Here is a 22,277-nt window from a genome sequence, read left to right on the forward strand (position 1 = left end):
TTTAAATTGGATCCTGAACTTTACGGCAGCCAATATAACAAGGAATTAACAGGAGTGATCCTGAGTTCTGGACCAGTTGTAGACGTCTTGGGACGACTTGCTGAGAGTTGCCGTAATATCTTAGTTTCTTTTATTTAGATTTACGATTAGACACTAGTCAATGAGAATGCAATATGGCCTATATCTTATATATCAATACTGTATATCAAGTGCAAAAACACATTTTTAAACTCTCGGCGCTGAACTCACCTTCATTATAAACAGCATACAGTTTACGCTGATATCGTAACAAAGTCGTCTGTGTGAGTAAGCTCAAGCTGCCCAGTGGCAACTGCGCCCCCTACAGTCACAAAAGACGATGGTCACAGAATTTGGTGTTAAAATATAAAACCATGAATGATCATCTCAAGTTCACATTGCGTAACCACGGCTCTAAGTTTAGCAGTGTTGAAAGAACTATGTACAGGTTAGTGATTTATCTGTAGTTGGAATGAGACAGCGGTAATGGACAATTCCACTTCCAACCTATAGGGGGACTGAAGAGGAAATGTGTTTTTGTGTTGCTTTAAGACTTTGTATTGCATTTTGTTAGACTGCAAAAAATAACAGTCAATTCTTACCTATCCATTGGGGCTAATTATCAGGGTTTTGTATTAAAGCATTGATACAAACTATGATGATAAATTATAGGGATTTCTCTCTCTTCATTGATTTCTGATAGTTATTTGGCATTTTGATCAAATTCTCTACATTTTATGTTTTAAAGCATTATTTCTGAATATTCTCCAGCTTAATTTAAGGTTTAAGGTTACCAGCTCTCCAACATCCCAAATTCAGTGACAAGAAAACAGGACAAAAACAGGAACAGTTGTACTTTAAGAGTCCTTTGAATTGTGTTTCATCTGCTACTTATCACTGCTGGCTCACTGGTCAATACAATACAGACACATGGAGTGTCAGACTGGAGAGAAATCATTTTCTTGGAAAGTAGAATAATATTCTGAAGACCAAAATAAGTAATGTCTCCATGTAAAGTAGTTTGACAAACTTCAAAGTCCAGCCCCACCGCCCCCCTTGGGATCAATACAGTATTTCTAACAACTTCTATTCATTCATTTATTTGTTAGCATTATTAAGTTACCAGCATGTCGACTGAAATGTCCCTGGGGATTATTCAGGCACACCAGCCAATTTTGGAATAAAGAATTAGAGTGCAAAATAACAGTGTGCCAGTGTAACGTTTCATACGTGACTAGCACTTGTGGACCATGTTTGAATAGGATAAGGGGTACATGGTAAGTTAGGGGTTAAAGGTTGAAATTGATTGTACGAAAAAGAGACAGACCCTGTGAAAGAGAGTTTGTTCACAGGGGAGAAAGTGGGACTATTCTCTGTTCATCATGGGTTTCACACCTGGGGTTTTGATCCTGTGTTCTCTGTTGTGTTCAGGTAAGAATCAGATTTACTTTGAACACAGCTTTTCTGTTAATTGAATTAAAATCTGTAGAGATATATTTTATTTTTATACTTTTTAAAAAGGGTCACACACACTTGCTCACCCAGCAATATGAAAAATGTATAGACTTCAACAGCAGTTTCCTTTTAGAAGCAATGTCCCGATGACTATGGATCATCTGCGGACCTCATTGTCTGTTTCTACTTAAGAAATAGAAGTTGGGAGCTGTTAAAAGCATGATCTGTTGAATATCCAGACTATAGACATTTCTGAAAAGACAGATTGTTGTTTTTTAATGTAATTTTTCAATGCAGTGAGCGTCACAAACAAGGTAGTAATCTCAACATCAGGGCAAACCAAAACAAAACAATCTGCATGACAACCATGTTTTTTGTAATTTGGGTAAACATAGTGTTGTGTTTACATACTAATATAAATTAATAATATAATATAAAAGTAAAATCCTAATATTCCTCTCTGACCCAATGCCTTTGAGATAATTCTGTTTAATTTCTGTACTTCATTTTTTCTTTGCTTTGTCATCAAAAGCACTTCTGTTCAATCTGTGTATTTGCTCAGCGTGTTTGCTTTGGGGCTGTGTGTGTTTACACTGTATTTTACCCAGATCCGTCTAAAGGTTCACGGAGTTGCATTGTACGCTACATGCATGTGTTCATGCATGTGTGTGTGTGGTACCACCAGTGATCTCTTTCTGTGCAGTGGCTGGTCAAGCTCCTGTTATCTCAGTGGAGCCCCGGGCTGCCACTGTGCGCCAAGGGGAGTCAGTCAGCTTTAGATGCCAGGCGGCAAGAGGTGCACAGCCAATCCAACTGGAGTGGAAGAGAGCCAATAACCAAGAATTACCAGGTCAGGATAACATGTAATCATTGGTCATATACAGTATCACCATCTGTGAAGTTTCACTGAAGTCTTCTTTTTCCTTCTAGACAATGCTAAGACTGGTCCGGACGGCTCTGTGCTGACGCTTGCCAACGCCCAACCTGAAAACCAGGGCCAGTACCGCTGCGTGGCAGCCAACTCTGCAGGCCGCCGCACTCTCGCTGCTGTGCTGAACGTCAAACGTGAGCTTGTGTTCACAATTTAGTTCACAATTTAGTTCAGACTGCAACTTTACTGTTCAGGGTCACCATCACCAATCTTATAGCTAACTTTCCAGTAGCAACATGCAGTTGTTTTCAGAGGAATTCATTAAGCTGTATCCTAAAATACCGTTACCCGCCCGGCACCAAACGGCACACAGACACAGCTAGTGACAATTGCTGGTGAACATAGTGAAGCATTTAGCTTTAATAGTTGATAGAGACCAAAAACGGAGCCAAAAGAGAGTGAAAGCGTGAACACGCTCTTTGTAAATCTTTAAAAAAATGCCAAGCAGGCCTGCAATGTTGCATGATCCAAATTTTTGCCACACACGCCATTTTAAGCGTGTAGTTTCCTGGCTCAAAGTTTGTTGTTGTTTCCCCAAAATAAAGAACTTTGATCACGGCAACACACAGAGGGCAGAAGGTGAGGAGCAAAGCCTGACCTCTTGATGAAGACTTTATCCTTAAAATATACCTGAACTGTTGATCCGTTTAATTTGATTCTGTTGATCTTTTTAACTACTGAAGGTTTGATGTGTCACTCTGTATGTCCTTTCTGTCAGATGCTCCTAAAGTACAGCTGGTGCCAGCCGGGCCCCTGCGGGTCAAGATGGGTTCCCCTGTGTCAGTGGAGTGTCATGCCACAGGCAGGCCCCGCCCCACATTGACCTGGAAACGCCAAGGCTCCACCCTGCAGCTGGTTACCAAGGAGACAAATGATGTCAACACAATACAGGTGAAATATGAACACATGCACTAGGCACAAGTACTAGGCCTGCTTTCATTTATTTCCACAATTAAAGATAGAATATTGAACATAATTGCCTTCTCCTTTCTCAGTGGCCTGCAGTGCATTCAGAGGACTCAGGAGTTTATATTTGCCAGGCTGAAAACAATGAGGGGGTGTCAGAAGTCAAAGTTGAGGTTATTGTTGAGGGGCAGCCGGGAGCACCGGTGGCTTCAGTGGGCGCTACAGAAATGACAGTGGTGGAGGGACATACAATCACAATGTCGTGCCAGGCCAGTGGTAAGATGTTTGTATTCTAGTGTGTTTGTGTCAATATCTCTCAGTGCCGCTCTCACTTCTTGCTTTTCACTTTATCTTCTCATTCTCTTCCTCCTTTCAGGTTCCCCTCTTCCTGTCATCACCTGGTCCAAGCTGCGAGCACCATTGCCATGGAAACACACAGTGGTCGGTGGAGTTTTGACACTGACCAGCGTGGGGCGCCAAGATTCAGGACAATACATCTGTAATGCTACCAACATTCATGGCTACAGTGAAGCATACACACAAATGGAGGTGGAGAGTAAGTCAACAGCGTAGATGATAAATTAACTGTGCATCCTGATTGTCACTGCTCATAATAACAGTAATTGTCTTCTCTTTCATGCAGGTCCTCCATACGCCACCAGCCTGCCCGACCAGGTTAGGCTCCAGCCCGGAGATGCCCTGCGCCTGCAGTGCCTTGCCCACGGCTCTCATCCCATTCAGTTTGAATGGAGCCGGGTGGGCAGGGTGAGCTTGCCTCCAGGAGCAGAGACGACAAAGGATGGAAATCTGCTGATAGCTCACGTTAAACTGAGCGACAGCGGAATGTACAAATGTGTGGCCACCAACCATGTCGGCAACAGCGAGGCACTGGCCAAAGTCATCATAAAAGGTGAGCTGGTGTTTGGGTTGGGGCAATTCAAAGTCTGTCAAAATAACTGATCTGACTTTCTCCTCTATCTTTTACTTTCCCTTTGCTTTTTTTTTTTTTTTACAGCTTAATCCATTGTGGCCACCCTGTGTACGCTTACAACTTCTTCAAGCCAGATGGCTAACACTGAGAAAACAGAGAAAATGATATTGAATAGATTCTCATATTCTGACATTGAAAGTAAATGATATCAGTGCTGTTTAAACTTTTGATTTTATTGCACATATTGTAAGGGGTTAACTTTGTACTTTTATAGAAAACTGATACTGTTGCAATTGTCGCTCCTGTCTCACATTACCCTTTGAAAAGCTTTTCCTTGGAGCTCAGTGTGGACTGACGTCCTGCAGTATGTGTGTGGGAGTTGTTTGCTGGAATGTGTCTGCACCCTGTCTGCCTCCCTTTCTGTCATCTGCTCAGTCCACACTGTTGCACTTCCAAAATTGAAAGGACACAAAAACCAAGAAAAAAAAGATCTGATCTAAAAACCCTCATTTTGCCAATAAATATTAACACAATAAAAGACAAAATAAAACCAATTTCAATGAAATAATATGTTGTCATGAAAATGTTTTACAAATTGTTGTCTGTTCTGTGAAGTGTATCCAAATTGGGAACTTCACAAAAAGGATTATGAGCGAAAATGGGTCAAACAAGTGAGAAGTAGTGCTCCCCAAAGGCCTGTTCCCCTCTAAGCTACCAGAATCTTTTAATTAATGAGTGATTAGTGAATACACAGTGGTAGCTATTTTCATTTAGATATTACAGTAAAGTGTGTTGTGCCAGTGCAACACTGTTATATCATTTTTAGACATTAGAGGAGAGAATGTTTTTTCCAAAGTCCAGCAAGGGTTCAGCCCACGTCCCTATTTCAGTAACGTTACATACATAAAGTCTCTTAATGTTTTACATTTCTTGTCATTTTGCCATGTGTATAATGCCTTCATTTTAAAATGATTACATGACTGGTGTCTAATCTGAGAAATGCTTCACAAAGTCATTTCTTGAACCACATGGTGGCAATATCTAGCTTTAAAGACACATCCATTGCCTTCAGGCCAAGAGCAATTTGAGCCTTCACACCCTTAACAACTGTAGGAACAGATGCAGTACACAGTCAAGCTATTGTTTTCCAAATTAATACGTTTCATCCCTGAGTTTAAAAAATACAAAAAACACTTGGCTTATCATTGCAGCTTTCTGCATAAATATGGACTGTGAAATCCTCTTGAACAGGCAAAGTTCAGTTTGATCAAACAAACCTGTTGCAAAATGAAACACTGACTGCCGTGATGTCAGAGAGGATTTAAAGCAGCTTTGACTACTAAATGAAGTGTTAGCTCAACATTTAGGGTTTGTGGATGCAGCCGGAGGTTGGAAAGAGAGCTACCATTTCCAAAGCTGCTGCCAGGACAGAGAGCTTGTATCTACTGTATGTGATTGTGGCCTCCCTCGTAAAAACGCCCAACCTCCACGGAGAGACAGGCTTTACCCTTTCCAGTATTTCTTCACTCCTACTTTACAAGCATCTTCAAAGCTGGGGAGGAAACATCTGCCCTCTGTCACCTCACTCCACCCCCTCACTTCACAGACAGAGAGGGAGGATGAAGGAGACCAAAAATAAATGCACTACAGAGTATATTAGAGGATGGGCATCTAAATACATTTCGATTTAGAATGATAAAGAGCTATTGAGCTGGAACAAAAGGAAACATTATCAGAGACAGAGAGGAAACTCTAATTCATTAAATATGATTCCTCTCTCTCTCTGTGCATGCCTTTGTATATGTGGAGTCTCTAATGGAGTCTGATATAAACATTGAGGTTCATAGAAATCCAGATGACATCCCAGAAAAAGGATTTGTGCACTTTCAGAAGCATTGCATTAGTTTATATTACAGTAGGTGTACACAACTGTGTTACGTTTACTCTGGACCATGCGATGCTTATGTTAGCCTTAAGAGGCGAGGAAAGAAAAAAGAAACAGGCAATCAGTCCTGAAGCTGTGTCAGCACACAATGGGAGCAAAATACTCCCAAATATGTATTTTCCTCTACTCTGCCATATATACAAATAATATTTTTGGTTAAAGACCACTGGGATGTCCCTGCAGTAATAATATGGGAAAACCAGGTCACTCAGGAAGGAACCAATGAGGGGAGAGTTTCCTGAGGAAGTGATAGGTGGAAGGGGGGCGTCTACCAAGTCTGTTGCTATGGTTTCCACCTGGTGAACTTGGATAAACTGTGGCAGGGCAGCAGTTTAAACAACAGATTATTCAGTATGTAGGAAGGCGAGCTGATGGGGTGATAGGGAGCGGAGTTCTTGTATTGTGTTGGCTGCAGAGCCTAGTTGACTACCAGAGCGCATAACACACATATATCACACGCCGTCTTAAATCTTACAATGTGTCAGTGAAATGTTCCTGTTTTGAACTAGTGCAACAGGAAGGTACATTAGCAAATAGTTAATTTTCCATGACGCTGATCTTAACAAATAGTTCCACATCAATCAGCTGAACTGTTGCGATGCCCAGAAAGAGGAAGAGTCAGTAAAAACTGTGAAAATAAAGATCAACTGCCCACAGGAAGGGACATGCCCATGGGTCACTATGAGAGAAAATTCTGTATATGCAGCATAATATTCCAATAAGATCTGGATGAATAATATATTAAGGTGCTTAAACGCCCAACCTTGACATATGACGCAGCAATCGGGCAATCAAGCTTATTCCCCTAAAATAGTGATTCTCAACCTGGGGGGGTCGAAACCCCTTAGATCGGGGGTCTTCAACGTTTTCCAGGCCAAGGACCCCCAAACTGTTGGCGAGATGGAGCGGGGACCCCCTAATTATATATATTGTATAAAATTGTGTTATATCAAACTGGTCCTATAGTGCCATGTGTAAATGTACCTTGTTATTGTGCATTCAATACTCATTCAATACTTCAATACAAGATACTCAAATAATACACAGGTGCATATATTCATGTTTTTATTTTAAACATGTGCGAGGCACAGTGAAAAAAATTGCAGGGGGGGGGGAATATGAAAAAAAGTCAAATCAACCAAAACTTTCGCGACCCCCATGCAGTACCTCCACGGACCCCCTAGGGGTCGCGGACCCCCTGTTGAAGACCCCTGCCTTAGATGAAACAAGACAAATATGAGGAGTCACAAGATTATTTGGCCTAATTGGATGAGATAAGAACAAAAAATTGTTACACAAAAGTGTTTTTATTTGGTTATGGTGTTTTTCTATTTTGCTTTACATCTTCATGCCTCTAAGAATCCTTATAGCTGCACAAATCCATATTTTCATATCAACAATGGAGGACAAATGACCATGTGTAGTATAAATGAGTTGCTAGCAGTGACTAACCAGCAGATGATTATCACCTGATGCATTTCCCCTTAACTCTACAGAGTGTTTTAGCTCATTGTTTTGTTTTTTGCGACCCAGTTGGCTATCACAGGGGCAGGCAAATGAATGTGGTCTAATGCAAAGATACCAAATAGCAGACAAAGTTAGCGACTAGCTGGTAAACATAGTGGAGCATAAAGAAGCTTAAAAGTCAGTTATTTCCCAAGAGGAGTTTGTGGAGAGTAAAAACAGAGCAAAAAGAATAGAGCATTTCAGACTACACTCTAAATTAATAAAAATGTTGCTCAATGGTGTTTTAAGCCCCCAACGTCGACTTCCAGGCAACACTACAACCGTTGACTTCAAGGCACCTAACCCTAAACTTTTCCTTAAATCTAGTGCCTTCCCGGCAGAGCTGCCTTTGACGTTGGTCAAGCATCAATATTTGATGTGTTGGTAGAGCAAATAGCTTGTTTTTTTTAATACTTTTTTTCCATGAAGGCTGATGAAGTGTTGTTTTTAGTTATTATAGTTATAGTGTACAGTATAATAGTGTATTACATATTAAATATTGCATCAGAGCTGTGAGCTGAGAGCTGTGAGCATCTGCACTTTGGTTTGTGTGTTATTTCTGCTCTCGGCTCTAAAGTTTCACATTTTCACACCTTTCATCAAGGAGATGCAACTTGGTTCAACACAGTACTGGCAAGAGCTACTGGCCTCTGCCTGAGTCGGGTTTTAATAGTTTTAACAGTGAAGCAAAAGGCAGTGAGGGGCTGTTAAAGCATTTAACGGGTATATGGAATCTCAGGACTGTGTTGTGGTTCCCTGATATTCATAACAAACTGAAGAATAAGTCAGTTACTTTATAATTCAGTCATCTGCAAATGAAACAGTAAACCAAACGGCATTACACAATCCTAGGACAAACTCTGTGAAGACCTTTCAGAATCCTTTCTTGATAAAGTTATCTAAGTTTTAGATTGAAGAGAAGTCACTGACTGAGGCAGAGGTGCCACACCACAGATTGACTTCAGCAGTCCACATAGAAATTTGGAAAAATAAAGATGCTTGTCTCAGTTTGATGTGTTTTGTAAATACATTTTGATTCTCTTAAAAGCATGTTTTTTTTCTTGATTCTATTTTCTATCCAACCTACTATTAACAGATTTAACAGTAGGCTGGATGTAGGTGGGGATTACACATAATGACAGTCCTGTTAGTCACATCCTGGGGCGCTTGACATTAAAAACAGGGCCAGCTCCATCTGGCTGTAAAGACGCTGCTGCTACTTGTTGCTGAGCATAAGAAAACCAGTACTGGTACATCCTGTGATCACAACTTCCTGCTCTTCACATGAAACTCAAACCACATTATAGGTATAGAGTAATTTCCAGAAGCCTACCTGTGTCATAAGGGTTACAGATAAGATAAGATAAAATAAGATGAGATAGAATTGACTTTATTAATCCCACACTGAGGAAATTCATGTGCCACAGCAGCTCAAAAGATTTTTTTACACACAGAATAACACAAATGCACATTAAGTAGACATAGGAGACAACAATATACATAAAGAATTAGTTATAATAATAATAATAACAATACATATTTACACAATAAAAACCCTTATATAAACAGACAGTATATAAACACAGATATACAGATGAGTGAGGTGCGGATGACTAGACATGACATATTGCTCAGTTCACAACTGCCACACATCTTTAGGAGACTAGTGGCAAGTCCTCAGACGTGACTTAGAAGTCAGTATTGGACCCATTTTTAAAAGCCACATAGGCTATCCACCAAATATTCTGACACTTAAATGGCATTATTCAGATGGGCAAATCAGCATGAGACCTGTTTGTGTTTCATGAACAGACTCTCGTCAGATCTGGCAGTACGTGCTAATCAGCAGCAAAGTTAACCGTTCAGACCGGGACCCAAGCGTTATCAACGGGTAGGCTCTGTATGAGCAGCATGGTGATAAGCCATGGACTAAGTGGGATAATGTAGAGCGAGCCCGTCATTCTGGTGAATAATGACAGACCCAGACACCCAGACAGACTGATGGGGGTCTTGAATCAGCCTGAAGGGGTCGCACCTTTGAGTGAGCTAAACATGGAGCTAACTAATGCTCTGTTTGCACCGTTGCCATTAGCGCTGTGTTAGCAATACCTGTTTCCTCCACCCTATCTCTCCATTTGTGATCCGCTAACAAGTGGTACGAGCTGCGTATTGTTGAGGTATAAAAAGTTAAACAATGTTTTGAAAACAATTTTTCTGTATTTCTGTTTATGCATCATGCAGCCAGGTTAGGAAAATATGCATTGTCTCTGTGAAGAGGTCAAGACCGGCCCTATTGTCTCTCACCTTCCCCTCTGTTCCTCTGACTCTGAAGAATTGATCAGGTCAAGTCTGGCATTTAACAGATAGAAAGAAGCCTTTTGCTTCACACCAGGAAGTAACCTTCTGTCTCCTCCCCTGCTGTCTTAGACTAGACTAAGACAATATAATGTTGATTAACTGAAATTTTGTTAGAATTTCTCATGTACATGCTAGAACCTTTTGATCTGTGACCAGAAACGACCCGAAAGGAGTTTAGAGCCATGTCTTTCCTCATTCGACAGCAAAGATGCGCTCAACATGTTACCGTGTCAATGGAAGACCAATGAGAATGGATTTGAATACACCAGGTGAAAAGGAACTGCCCCCAGGTGCAGGGGATAAATGTGTGTCATTCTGGAATGTTCAGGACTGGTCTCATGTGACTCCATCAGGGGGAATCACGGATCAAGTCTGCCGTCAGCTGCAGTGTTATCATGTTTTGTGTCATATTGTCTTTGTCTTATCATCTTCATCCTGCGGTTTTCATTAAACCTTTTCTTCTTTCTCAATTGGACCCCCAGCCACTCTTTGTCCTCATCAAATCAAAGAACATGTGATAGGCCTAGTTAGTTTTTTCTAACAATATCATACAAATATTTATTAAATTTAACAAATTTATTATAAAATGGTCTGCCAGAGTCTATGATCAGAACTCTGTCCATGGAATGAAATCGGGTAAGCGAAACAAATGTTTCAGACCGTAGAACCCTGTGCTTCATCAATCAGAATCAAGTATTTCACAAGGCTGTGTTATAATTCGCAATAATGACAGGCTTGCGCTATATTATCCCAAATATAGTGCACCCTTGGTTTTACTAAACCACTAGTCATCTTGCATTGCAAAAGCTTACTTTTCTTTTGGGGCCATGACGGATTGATGGCAAGTGATATTTCAGAATGTCAACCACAATGATGTGTGTGTGTGTGTGTGTCACACTTGGGATTGCTTAAAAAGGAAACTTCTTGAAGTTCGGATTAAAAATATAAAGTAGAAAGCAGAAGAGAGATGTTTGCAGTCTGATCGAAAGCAACACACACCGACTTTGGTACAACATGTGCAGACATAGTGTTGTACTTCCCTTTCTTAAACCCAACAACATATAGGTTTTGCTTTACAAAATGCATGTATTCTGTGTTTGTGTTTATAAACCAACAGTAAACAACAACTAAAATAAGAACTGAATGACATCAGTAATTTTCTTCAAGTAGTGATGACATCCAAAAAAAGTGAGTAGAAGAGTAAGAAGAAAAGAGGCACGGGGTGAAAGGGGAAGGAATAGGATGTGGTAACTAAGAGACACACAATCTCTTTGGTCTTCTGCGTTTTAAGTTTCCTCCTGGGCTGGTGGAAAATAACATATGTGATGCTAGATTTAGTGAAAAAAACAATGAAAAGCTCTTTTCCAAAGCTTGTGTTTGTCCTTCTCTGTGCCTGACTGAGTCTCAGGATGTAAACAGCAACTGCAACTGCAAACTTAAAATCTCTCTCTCCATTTACTCTCCTCTGTTTCCATATGGTGTGGGAGTGTATGTGTGTGTGTGTGTGTGTGTGTGTGTGTGTGTGTGTGTGTCAGCAGCTCTGGGCACTGACATTCAGTCATCTGTCAGTTTTATAAAGTTTTATTCCACATTTGTAACATGATACAGAAACCTTCCACCATAACACTGAGATGCAACATGAAGCAACTTTTAAATAAAGTATGATAACGATTTTTAAGTAACACTTAATTTGTAGGCTGCTGGGGTATTGGAAGAAATCTGTCTGTAGTTGACAACAGCTGATTAATATTTCAATTTCAATTATTCTTGCCCCCTTTGGGATCCTTTCAAACTTTCCCACGGCACAACTCTTATTTTGAAAAACAATGATTTAAAATACTGTTCTCTTTGATGGTAAAGCATACACGTTTTCACTTTCTAATCTGTCAGATTTTGCTGTAGAAACAAGTAGGCTGTTACAAAACACAATATCTAGATTGAACTTCATCTGCAACTATGTAATAAATTATGACAATCATGACAATTTAACTCTGAAATGTATATGCTAATGAGTTAAAAAAATAAATAAATCGTCCTCTCTGGTGCTGATCTATTTTTCTTTCACACACACTGCTCTTATACTGTCTAAGGATCACTGCTACTTGTTAGTCTTATAAATAACATTCTCTCTCTGACATTTTTCCCATGTCGTTTCTCCTTTTGGATGACTAAAGGTCGCAATGGGCAGACGTCCATTTTATGCATGTGGAATAAATGTAATGTTCACTGGCTGCACGTGCGTGCGCACACACACACACACATACACACACACACGCACACACACACACACACGTTTGCAAGATGCATCTGCTTTTGTTGAGCCTTTTGTTTATGCTAAGGGTACATTAACTTGCATTCTCTCATCCTCTTCCTGGCTACATATGCGGGTGATTTGTCTGTCTCCATGTGTCTGCACATTTGTCTCTGTATGTCTGGTCCTTTGTCTTTGTGAAAATGATGAAAAACGATGACAGAGAGGGAAGATGATGCTTCAGAAAACCAAGACACAGTGCGACAATGAGAGACTGATGGGAGGAAAAGAGGTCATGTCAGCTAGCTTTTCTGTCTGTGTGAACGAGCTGAAAGAATCTGAGAATACACAACCTGCTTGTTATGGAAACAGCTGACACTGTGTGCAACAGCAATAGTGTGTTTTGCAACAGTTGTCTAGGCTTTGTCTTTTGTTTTCAGGAAACATAAGCAAGTTGTTGACCACGAGCTTCATATCCACCATCAAAGGGTACAAGATGCACACATAACCTATTTACGCCTATCATATGTAACACACGCTTATGTGGTGGACTTTGTTGTAGTTCGCTGCATGGTAACCATGACGACTTATGTGCAATAAAACCCTCAAAAACTGCCACCTCATTGTGTTTATTTGTTTATTTTAACTTTGACTGTTTGCATTTTATATTTCTATTTGTCTGTAATTTAAACTGTTGCGTTGAAAGCTGCTAGACTGTGTCTCATTGACAAAAAAAATCAATAAAGGTCTTTCTTTCTTTTTGAGATTTTGATTTTGGATACCCATCTCTGTATTAGTATCTTCTTGCATCACAGACAGAAGAAGTAGTGGAGTAAAATTCAACTGACCATTTGCTAAAACTCTCTGCTAAACAGAAATAGTTTAATCATAGCTTAGTAACCCTAACCTACCACATGGTAGGTATGTCAAGCAAGCAAGAATTTCTCCACGTGTAGATGCAGTGAATGTGGCTGTTGCAAAAGCAATACTTCACAATTAAAGAGTTTGGACGGTTGTGTCTCTTTTTAGTGAACCAAAAACATAAGAGTAAAAGTGTAAGAAATGAACTAAACATGTTGGTTAACTGCTATAACTAGCCAACTATCTCACTACCCCTTACTAACTCCATTAGTTTGTAGGTTTACCTAAATAATAAAAACGACTCATGACACGTAAATCCTTTCAAAACATTGGCTCTGTCCTGCTGTATCTTATTTGGGGAAGTTTACTCTATTTCAACCACAGTCAGCCTTCTCCGTGATATTGTTACACAATGTCTACACAGAAGTCGTAGCGTGAGCAGCAAAATAGCAAACAGCTGCTTACATCTGCTAGCAATAGTTATAATTTTACAAACAAAATTTCACACTAGAAATGAGAGGTGGTTTTTATCCCATTGTTGAAATTGCACAGAATTTCATGTGCTAAACCTCCCACAGTTATCACTGTAAACTGCATTGACTCTTTTAAAACCGATATCATAAAAAATATGCATGCACCTGCTGCCATTGGAAGCGACATTTTGCCTTAGCCAACCAGACCACTAATCAAGCTAGAAACGCTGAATTACCAGCATCAAAATGTTCGGTTGTAAAAAGTGATATTCCAACAGCGGACTCAAGTTCTACAGAATTCCGACAGGATCACAAATGTTTCAGAGCAACCAGCTGTCAAAACGTGTTGACCACCACTTGACTGAAGACACCAACCAAATAAAAAGTATTGTGTTTGTGGCGTCCATTTTAAAACTCAATGGATGACATAAAACCATGTCATGGTATTTGGCGTTTTGTGCATGACCACAGATAACATATCATGCTTTATGAACCAAATGTTTATATATTAGGGTTGTACAATTCAGAAAATGTCACAATTCGATTCCGAATTTGAGGCTCACGCACAATTTGATTCAATATTGCTTTTTCATTAAAAAAACCATTCTTGATTAAAAAAATGATTCACAGTATGTATTAATATATATATATATATATACAGTGGGTGGTAGTAGCTCAATCCATAGGGAGTTTGGTTAGGAACCGGAGGGTCACTGATTCAAGTCCCCATTCGGACCAAAGCATGGAGTGTGGGCTGGTAGCTGGAGAGATGCCAGTTCACCTCTTGGGCACTGCCAAGGTGCTCTTGAGCAGGGCGCAGAACCCCCCTCAACCGTATATGTATATATATACATATTATTCATGTAGATTTGGATTTTTATCCTGTTATGACGTATGTGCATGGTGTGTGTGATGTTTGTAAGTTACTGCGGTCCTGAATTTCAATGAAGAATCTATCGATTTTTTGCACACCAGCTTGTATATATATATATATATCTGACGACAGAATATTGGGCCCTTTGTCCCTTTACCCACTCAATAATAGCACACGGTTCTGGCAGTCTGTCAGCAATCATGATTTTTGGGGGTCAATGCCCTTGCGTAGCTTGGGGAAGCTATTGTACTCCTCCTCTGCCATACTTGCGTTGCCAAACTGCATGCACACACTTTTTAACGTCATCAGTGTTTACAAACTGTAAAAGATCTATTGGTACTTGTCAGATGTAGCAACAGTAACCGAGGGGGATGGGGCGTAGAGGTACAAGTTGAAGCTGCGGCTGTGGCTGTGCAAAAAAAACAAAGTAACCAAACACTTTAACCAAAGTGCCCTCACATATTTTGTACTATCATTCATTGAATAGTTTGTGCTAGTTGGTTCATTATGAAGCCCATAGTGATAAAATCGGCTATACTTTAATGTTTGTGGATTGTTTTATATGTCATTAGAGGATAGAGTTATTCTGTACAGCACCCCTCTGTAAACTACATCATTGTGGTCTTGTGAAGGATTTCACTGTAATAGAGATCATCCTACATCACTCTTTAGTCTGTTTTCTTGCTGTCTGGGGGATTGAGAACACACAGAAGGTTTGTCACTGGAATTGGGTGAAGGGCTGAATATTTGGAGGGTGGAAATGAGCAAAAGGAGGAGGAGATTTAGAGTTGGGGAGAATGGGAACAGATACGACTACTTACTGGTAAAACTCATACACAGCAGCAGCTGTTAGGCTTGAGAGTTAGTCATCGGCCTCTCTTCGGTCTCGGTTTCCCCCTCCTCTCTTTCTCTTTCTCTCATGAGAGTATTGTGAATAGCTCCTGAAATAGAGCCCGCTGGAGCGTAAAAGGAAATGTGAAAGACGGTGGGGGTGGGGTTATGAAAGCAATGTGATACGCTGCCAGTGTGAGAAATGTGTTCACATGGAAAGATATGGAGTGAAAAAAAGAGTAAGAAGGAGTGATGTGACAAGACAAGGCCACACAGATGAGTGAAAGGGAGAAAGAGAAAGAGAGAGAGAGAGAGAGAAAGAGAGAGAGAGAGAGAGAGAGAGAGAGAGAGAGAGAGAGAGAGAGGGAGGGAGGGAGGCGTGCTCAGACTGAGATTGAATCTAAGGGAGGAAGAAAGCTGGTGAAGGTTCACTGTTATTTTCCCGGCCACACAATTATCTTCTACAGAAAGGATTTATCTTTGTTTATTTGATTCTCACACTGGATTTTATGGACTGTGGACTACAGAGAAGTCAGAAAAAAACAAAGCTTTCTTGAACATTGTGACAGGTTCTGAACTCTTATTATAAGACATCAACCAAATTTACAAGATTTACAACTAATTCAAGTCATCAGCTGTGTGGGGATAGCGGTTTGCTTTTGTCATGGGGTCTGGGAAGGAGCTACTTCTTCTTGGTAAGTCTGTCAATGAGCAATGAACGTGTGTGTGTTTGTGTGTGTGTGTGTGTGTGTGTTTGTGTGACTGGGTGGATGAGTGTGTAAAGGCTGAGAAAAAGCAATGAAACAAAAAGCACAGGGAATTCAGAAATGTCAACGCTTGGTTGATACACTTGTACTTTTTGTTTCAGTCAGACACAGTTTTTTTAAAGATGTGGCAGCTCGGAAACATATGTAAATAAATGTTTTTTTTTATAAAAGCCTCTACACAAGCTCAACTATGAATTTGGCAACTATTATCAGGTGGTCATAACTTGTGAATTTGATAGCAGATCAATTGATCTTTCAGTAACGTTAACACTGCCAGACAGTGAGCAGCCCTCCAGCTGTGTTTGGCTGCTGTGATGCATGGAGGTCAGAGTGGCTGCTGTGAAGTAAGAACCTTGGTCACTGAGGTCTACATGACTAGGTCCAAGGATTTCTTTTAGACTGTTGAAGAGCAAGTACAGCTGCTCATGAACTTTTAGCTTTATATGCTGCTAGGTTGTTAAGTACAAACTGTACGCAAAAATTGTCAACCTTTTGCTGTATTTATAACTTCCACCTTCTATCAGGCACAAACGTACAGTTTAGGAAACAAGAAGAGAGACATACAGACAAAATAATGCAACATACTGTTTGTCAAGAAATGTGAGACGGATGAGACACACCGAGGGGACAGACTTACAGAATTTTCATTGACCACTGGGCTTACTGGTGAATTGACGTCAGGTGCAAGCTGAGCACAAAGTCAGTCTTTGTATGTTTGCAGGGTTTGTTTCTGTCCACAGTTATTTAGTCATAAAGTTAGACTCAGTCAATCTCTTTCATACACTCACTGTCAAACTTTGTCTGCTTTCCTAAAGTGGTGTTCCAGCGGGAGCTCCCGCAAAAAACAGAGGGCTCATTGTGATCCAGGGGGGGAAACACAGGGGCGATATGGGATATTTTTTTTACTTAGGCCAGACCATGTGGGGGGGGGGGAAGGGGGGTGGCGCTTTACCATGTGACTGGCATGTGTCTGTTGTGGTGTGTAGTTTATCTGACAGGCAGGGGGTGGACTTATGGGATGGGTTTAGCAGGAGGAAGAAAACAATCACACTTAAACGGATCATGCACATACAGTACATTATTGAAAAGGTGGCATACAGCAAACAGACAAGTTCACCTAAACACTGTTTAGTTTAGTTTAGTTCAGCCGACTCTTGCATAGCCAGACCCATGAAATATACATCTGTTTCATTAAATTTTGATAATAAAAAGCAACTGAATATCTAGCACAGAATATGTATGCATTGAAATTATGCATCTGAATTTTTGGTCTCTAACTTTTACTCTTCAAATTTTCTTCTTTAGTTTTCTAAGTTTATAAATTCAGAATCCAAAATTCACCATAAAACAGTTCAATGTACCAATTTCTGATGCAAAATACAATGTATTCATTTCAACTAAAATATTTTCAACTTCCTCAAATTCAACAGGCCAAATTCAGCTGCAAAATCTAATGCTTAAACATATTGAATTTGACATGATATGTACTGAAAAAATATTAGTTAAACATTGTATTTTGCATCAAAATGTGTTATATTGAAATGTTTTACATTGAATTTTCAATTCTGAATTTATGTACTTGAAAGCTGAAAATTAGTTGTTGAAAAAAAAGTAAAATTCAGAGGAAAAACATTCAGATGCATAAATTCAATGCATAAATATTTAGTGATAGAAATTCAATGGCTTTTTAATTTTAAAATCTGATGAAACAGATTTACTTCCATACAGACCTGTCTCCACAGTGCTGGATATGGTCTGGCTAAACTGTTTATCGTTATGCGATAGGAGGAAAAAACGCTGTAGCTTGTTTTTCGTTCTTTGTCACAATCGTCTTGGGCAATGCTAAACTCTGGAAGCAGGGACGGTGCTCTAGCAAAAAAGATAGCGGAGATAGCAGAAAGGGAGGAAAATACCTTACATCCAGGCTTTATCTCCGCACTGTACATCTGATAAACCAGACTAAGTTAAGCCCAACTATTAATCCTTATTAGATGTCTTTGGGACAGTTGGGACAGTCCCAAAATCCAAGCAGTTGTCCCAGATCACGAATCTTGCCCTAATTGTCCCACAAATTAGAGCAAAGTCTCAAGAGCAGACTCTTGAGTAGTTATACTCTGATAGAACATTAAAAACTGTTCATGGTAGTTCAGTCGTCCTACAGCCAGCTTCAGTTGGCTGCTTATTGGCTGCATTAATAACGCACATTGCTATTTTTCATTCATTCATTGTTGAAATGGAGGCTAAACCAGATGAACATATAGCTAAAAAAACTAAAATTAATCTTTTTAGGTCATTTTACCCATTTTCATCTGGTCATCCTAGATCAATACAGTGTAGAGACTTGTTTTTTGGAGCCTGTGCAGAGACTATGCGCGCAGTTCCAGAGTGATAAATCCACGATTGACTATTGACTAGTGGCTAGTTTTTACTTTTTGTTAGCCGGGAGCCATCTTTGATTTGGGCAAATGACCATGACTTTGACTGACAGCTTTCTTGACCAATCACAGGAAGCAAAGTGTTCAAAGAGTTTGCTCAGTGAATAGAGAGCCCTGAGAGGATATAAACAGAGTTGATTGCTGTTTCCCCTGATTGCCAACATCTAGAAGAACCCTTTTCAAAAGCTAAAAAGAACAGTCATTATTGTTCTTTGTGTATATTTCTGTTTGATTTAATTGCTGTTTACTCTTTTCTTTTGTCTTTATAGTGATTCAACAATTTATATATTAATGCGAGTGACATCCCTGCAACATACATATCCTGATAGCCTAGGTTCTCCTGAAAGAAAGGATGTCTATAACTTGATTGTGCATGACAGGGTTGAGGTTATACAAGCATTATTACAAAATGAGACCAGGCAAACAAAAGATGTTTGAAGGAAGGATCATCAAGTGTTAATGAAGGAAGGATGGCAGATGTAATTAGCTTAAAGTCACAGCAGCTACTGTAAATTTTAGTGGTGACCCATGAATCAACAAGGTTAAGCCATGGAAGTAGCTCTATTTGCTTTAGACAGAGTAGTGTTAAATCAACCAGCTCACATGGTCACATTACAATACTAACATGCAGATGTTTAGCATAACATGCAGATGTCAAGAGGTATAATATGTACGATGTTCATGGCAACTCATCCAATAGTGTTGAGACAGTTCACTCATAAAGTCAGGAGGTTGAGCTATTTTGCAGGATAAGTAAAACTTTTACATCTTAGATATTTCAGTCTGGACTAAAGTATAGGACCAACTGAGCTAACCACAACTGTGCTCCAGCCACTGACATGCATCATAACTGGAAATTGTGTAATAGCTTAGCCGGAAACTGCATGTAATCCTTTTATTTTGGGGACGTTTTGTCATGTGTTTGCACTTTGATGAGTGGCACAGACACTCTAAGGGACAGGGACAAAAATAAAAATGGGGCCACCAGTACTGTGCACGGCGTTAATATTTTTGCTCAAATGTCACACAGCACGACCACCTGTAAAGATGGAGCCTACTCAAATGTTACTTGGACTGTTGAAATGCTCTTACAAAAAGGCACAATGCACAGATGTGGTTGCTTTATTGTATCTTAAATTTAAACTAAATGGCTTCTCTCTCTCTTTCCCCGCAGGCTTATTGAGCATTCTTGGGAAATGTTTCTCTGAGTGTGGCAACGGCTTTGACGAATTTAACGGTGTCTGTGTTGGTAATAATCTGCTGTATTTTCTAATATCAACTGTCCCTCTCCACTCTGTTGTTTCTGTCCACCCACCTCTCGCTGAAGTTGACCAGGAAAACCTTTTTTGTGGTGACATTCCACCTCTTTTTTTTCATTTAAGCACGGCTCATGTTCAGAGTTAATTGCAATGAAAACAACAGAAGAACATGTTTAAATTCTTAGCTCACCACCATGTGTTTTATTATGTATTGACTAAGACATTCTCTTTTTCTCATGTATTTGTTTCCAAATCCAGATCAAAATGAGTGTGAAGATCCAAGACATTGTGGGGAACACACAAAGTGCTTCAACACGAATGGCAGCTTCTACTGTCAGTGCATGCCAGGCTTCAAAAATGTTAATGGGTCCGTTAACTTTACGCAGGACAGTGGACAGTGCAAAGGTAAGCATGTGTATGAGGGAGAAGGATCAGTGTCTCTCTCTTGTCCAGCCAGTCTTCTTACCCATCTTCACTTGTTCTACTGGCAGATATCAATGAGTGCACCAATGTATCCAATGCCTGCGGTAAAACTGCATCTTGTCAAAACCTGATTGGGAGCTACAACTGCACGTGCCACTTTGGTTACATCAACAACAGTAGCCATGGAAACTGTAAAGGTAAGAAGAGTCTACTAATTTGTCTCTACCTTTGTCTGCAGTTGATTGGTATTGTACTTATCACAAAACAATATGCTCAACAGAATTATAGAATTAAAGTTGACATGCCTTGATGGGTGTGACTTGTGCGATTTGTGTGTGTTTTGGTGGTATGATCGTCTCCACCTGATTTTTATTTATTTGTTTTTTTTACTTTTTAACCCTTGTACGGTATTGGGGTCAAATTGACCCATTTCAATTTTTTTTACTTTTTTTTTTCTACCTGAAAATCAATGGCCTTACCTTATTTTCTGTGATAAACATGTATTCCTGACTCAATTCAGAAAAATGTTCTGGATGAGACCAATTAATGCGTTTTCAATAGTGGATTTTTAACATGAAATATAACCTTATGACAAAAAACGAATCACACTTCCATTTTTAATTGTGTTCTAGTAGAGACTAAATTCCCTAAACATATATGTTATCTCAATTGCTTGAAATTGAGAGACAATATTTCTTAATAGATTATGAAGTGAAACTTTATTTCAAAAATGTTTTTAAAACCCCAAATAAGTCACGGGTCAACGTGACCCGAGGGATACAAGAGGGACTGGAAGTGAAGACAATACGAGGGTTAAAAGAATTAAAAGGAATTACTAGAATTGTTGGGGCTTTGTAAATTATAGAGTATGGTCTAGACCTACTATATCTGTAAAGTGTCTCGAGATAACTTATGTTGTGATTTGATACTGTAAATAAAATTGAATTGAATTAAAAGAGGCAAGATGACAAGCACAGCCACTGATCTTATTAATCAGCCACATGTGTGGAAATGTGAACGTAAGCAAGCAAGACATTTTTCTCATGACTTATTGTACATATATTAAAGTTAACCAAAGCATTTCAGCTATTTCTTGCTGTTGGATTATCAGCTGATAGAAATTCAACGTCCTACCTGCTGCCTCATGTGTCCTCTGCAGTCCATGTAAGCTGGTTTTCCTGCCCTTGCCAGTTGTTGAGAGTCATAATGTAATAAAAAAAAAAAACAGACTTAGTAAACTCTGTTATACAGCAATATACTGTAGGTTTGTTAACATTAGTCACACCAAACTACTGGTCATACCAGACCAGGAAAGATTGGTCTAGCAAAACCCCTGAGAGTTTTGGTGGGTTTTACTGAAATGTTCAACTTTCATTGTTTTTCTTCTTCAAATAAACAGCCAAAAGATAGAAGTGATAATGCAGGAGCTTCTCACTGAATGACAGAAAGAACTCCTCTGACAACACCCATGGCAATATTACAATGACATGGGCATGTTTCTAATATTCAAATAAAGCTTTAAATGATTATACATGAATCAGGGCATCCAAAGATTCCCTCCAACTGTTTTCTCATAATTTAACTGTCCTCCTTCCTCCCTGTAATTACATCTCCTGCCTTCTGCTAAATTGCACCTCTTAACAAAATCTAATGACACTAGTTGATGGGAAAGTTCAGAACTGGCTCTAAGATCCTTTTGACAACAATGAAAGACTCACAGGAAAGTGCCGCGGGTTCCGTTGCAGTGGCGCTTTTTCCATTTGCAATCATTGCCCTTCAGTTATGTCAGTAATTACTTAAGTCTCCGTTCCCTCTCCTTACACAGACATAGATGAATGCCTCGAAGCTGAAAAGAAAAACGAAGATCTCTGTGGAGTGAAAGGGACTTGTGAAAACAGTAATGGGAGTTACCAGTGCAAGTGTTCAGAAGGATACACCACTTATGGCAACAAAAGGACCCCATGCTCAGGTGAGTGTATGGGTGCATATACAAACCCTCTCCATTACCGTTATTTACTTTCAGTTCCTCGAATTACGTCTCTACTTGTTCATA

The 22,277-nt window shown here is 39.7% G+C and overlaps 2 protein-coding genes across 6 annotated transcripts in view; both read left to right on the forward strand.

The window, feature by feature from the left end:
• Positions 1–1,179: 1,179 nt before the first annotated feature.
• On the forward strand, positions 1,180–13,036 carry sid4 (secreted immunoglobulin domain 4). 4 transcript variants are annotated; one of them, XM_032542713.1, is made up of 9 exons: positions 1,325–1,449; positions 2,159–2,323; positions 2,404–2,538; positions 3,123–3,295; positions 3,400–3,586; positions 3,687–3,866; positions 3,954–4,220; positions 4,326–4,347; positions 13,015–13,036. In XM_032542713.1, exons 1-8 carry the CDS (start codon positions 1,401–1,403, stop codon positions 4,328–4,330), a joined length of 1,161 nt encoding a protein of 386 aa, XP_032398604.1. In that variant the 5' UTR covers positions 1,325–1,400; the 3' UTR covers positions 4,331–4,347; positions 13,015–13,036. The 4 variants fall into 4 exon arrangements, with proteins under 4 accessions (XP_032398623.1, XP_032398604.1, XP_032398614.1 ...); XM_032542723.1 differs by having other exon boundaries at positions 4,326–4,344; positions 13,015–13,034; XM_032542732.1 differs by lacking the exon at positions 13,015–13,036 and having other exon boundaries at positions 1,180–1,449; positions 2,177–2,323; positions 4,326–4,791.
• Positions 13,037–15,476: 2,440 nt separating this feature from the next.
• LOC116698829 (adhesion G protein-coupled receptor E1) overlaps positions 15,477–22,277 on the forward strand; it is a 14,059-nt gene continuing 7,258 nt past the window's right edge. The window contains exons 1-5 of one of the 2 annotated variants that reach the window (XM_032531037.1): positions 15,477–16,035; positions 19,717–19,791; positions 20,060–20,206; positions 20,293–20,416; positions 22,045–22,193. In XM_032531037.1, the coding sequence (XP_032386928.1) occupies positions 16,005–16,035; positions 19,717–19,791; positions 20,060–20,206; positions 20,293–20,416; positions 22,045–22,193 (526 nt within the window). In that variant the 5' untranslated portion in view covers positions 15,477–16,004. Of the gene's footprint in view, positions 16,036–19,716; positions 19,792–20,059; positions 20,207–20,292; positions 20,422–22,044; positions 22,194–22,277 lie in introns of both variants that reach the window. The other variant, XM_032531028.1, reaches the window with a different exon arrangement.

This window comes from Etheostoma spectabile, chromosome 2 (assembly GCF_008692095.1).
Source record: "Etheostoma spectabile isolate EspeVRDwgs_2016 chromosome 2, UIUC_Espe_1.0, whole genome shotgun sequence".
NCBI lineage: Eukaryota > Metazoa > Chordata > Actinopteri > Perciformes > Percidae > Etheostoma > Etheostoma spectabile.

Coding starts and splice junctions, on each gene's coding strand:
- sid4 (XM_032542713.1), top strand. CDS start 1,401: ATGGGTTTCACACCTGGGGTTTTGATCCTGTGTTCTCTGTTGTGTTCA. Junction 2,324..2,403: donor CAATAACCAAGAATTACCAG/GTCAGGATAACA, acceptor TTTTCCTTCTAG/ACAATGCTAAGACTGGTCCG. Junction 3,587..3,686: donor AATGTCGTGCCAGGCCAGTG/GTAAGATGTTTG, acceptor TCCTCCTTTCAG/GTTCCCCTCTTCCTGTCATC.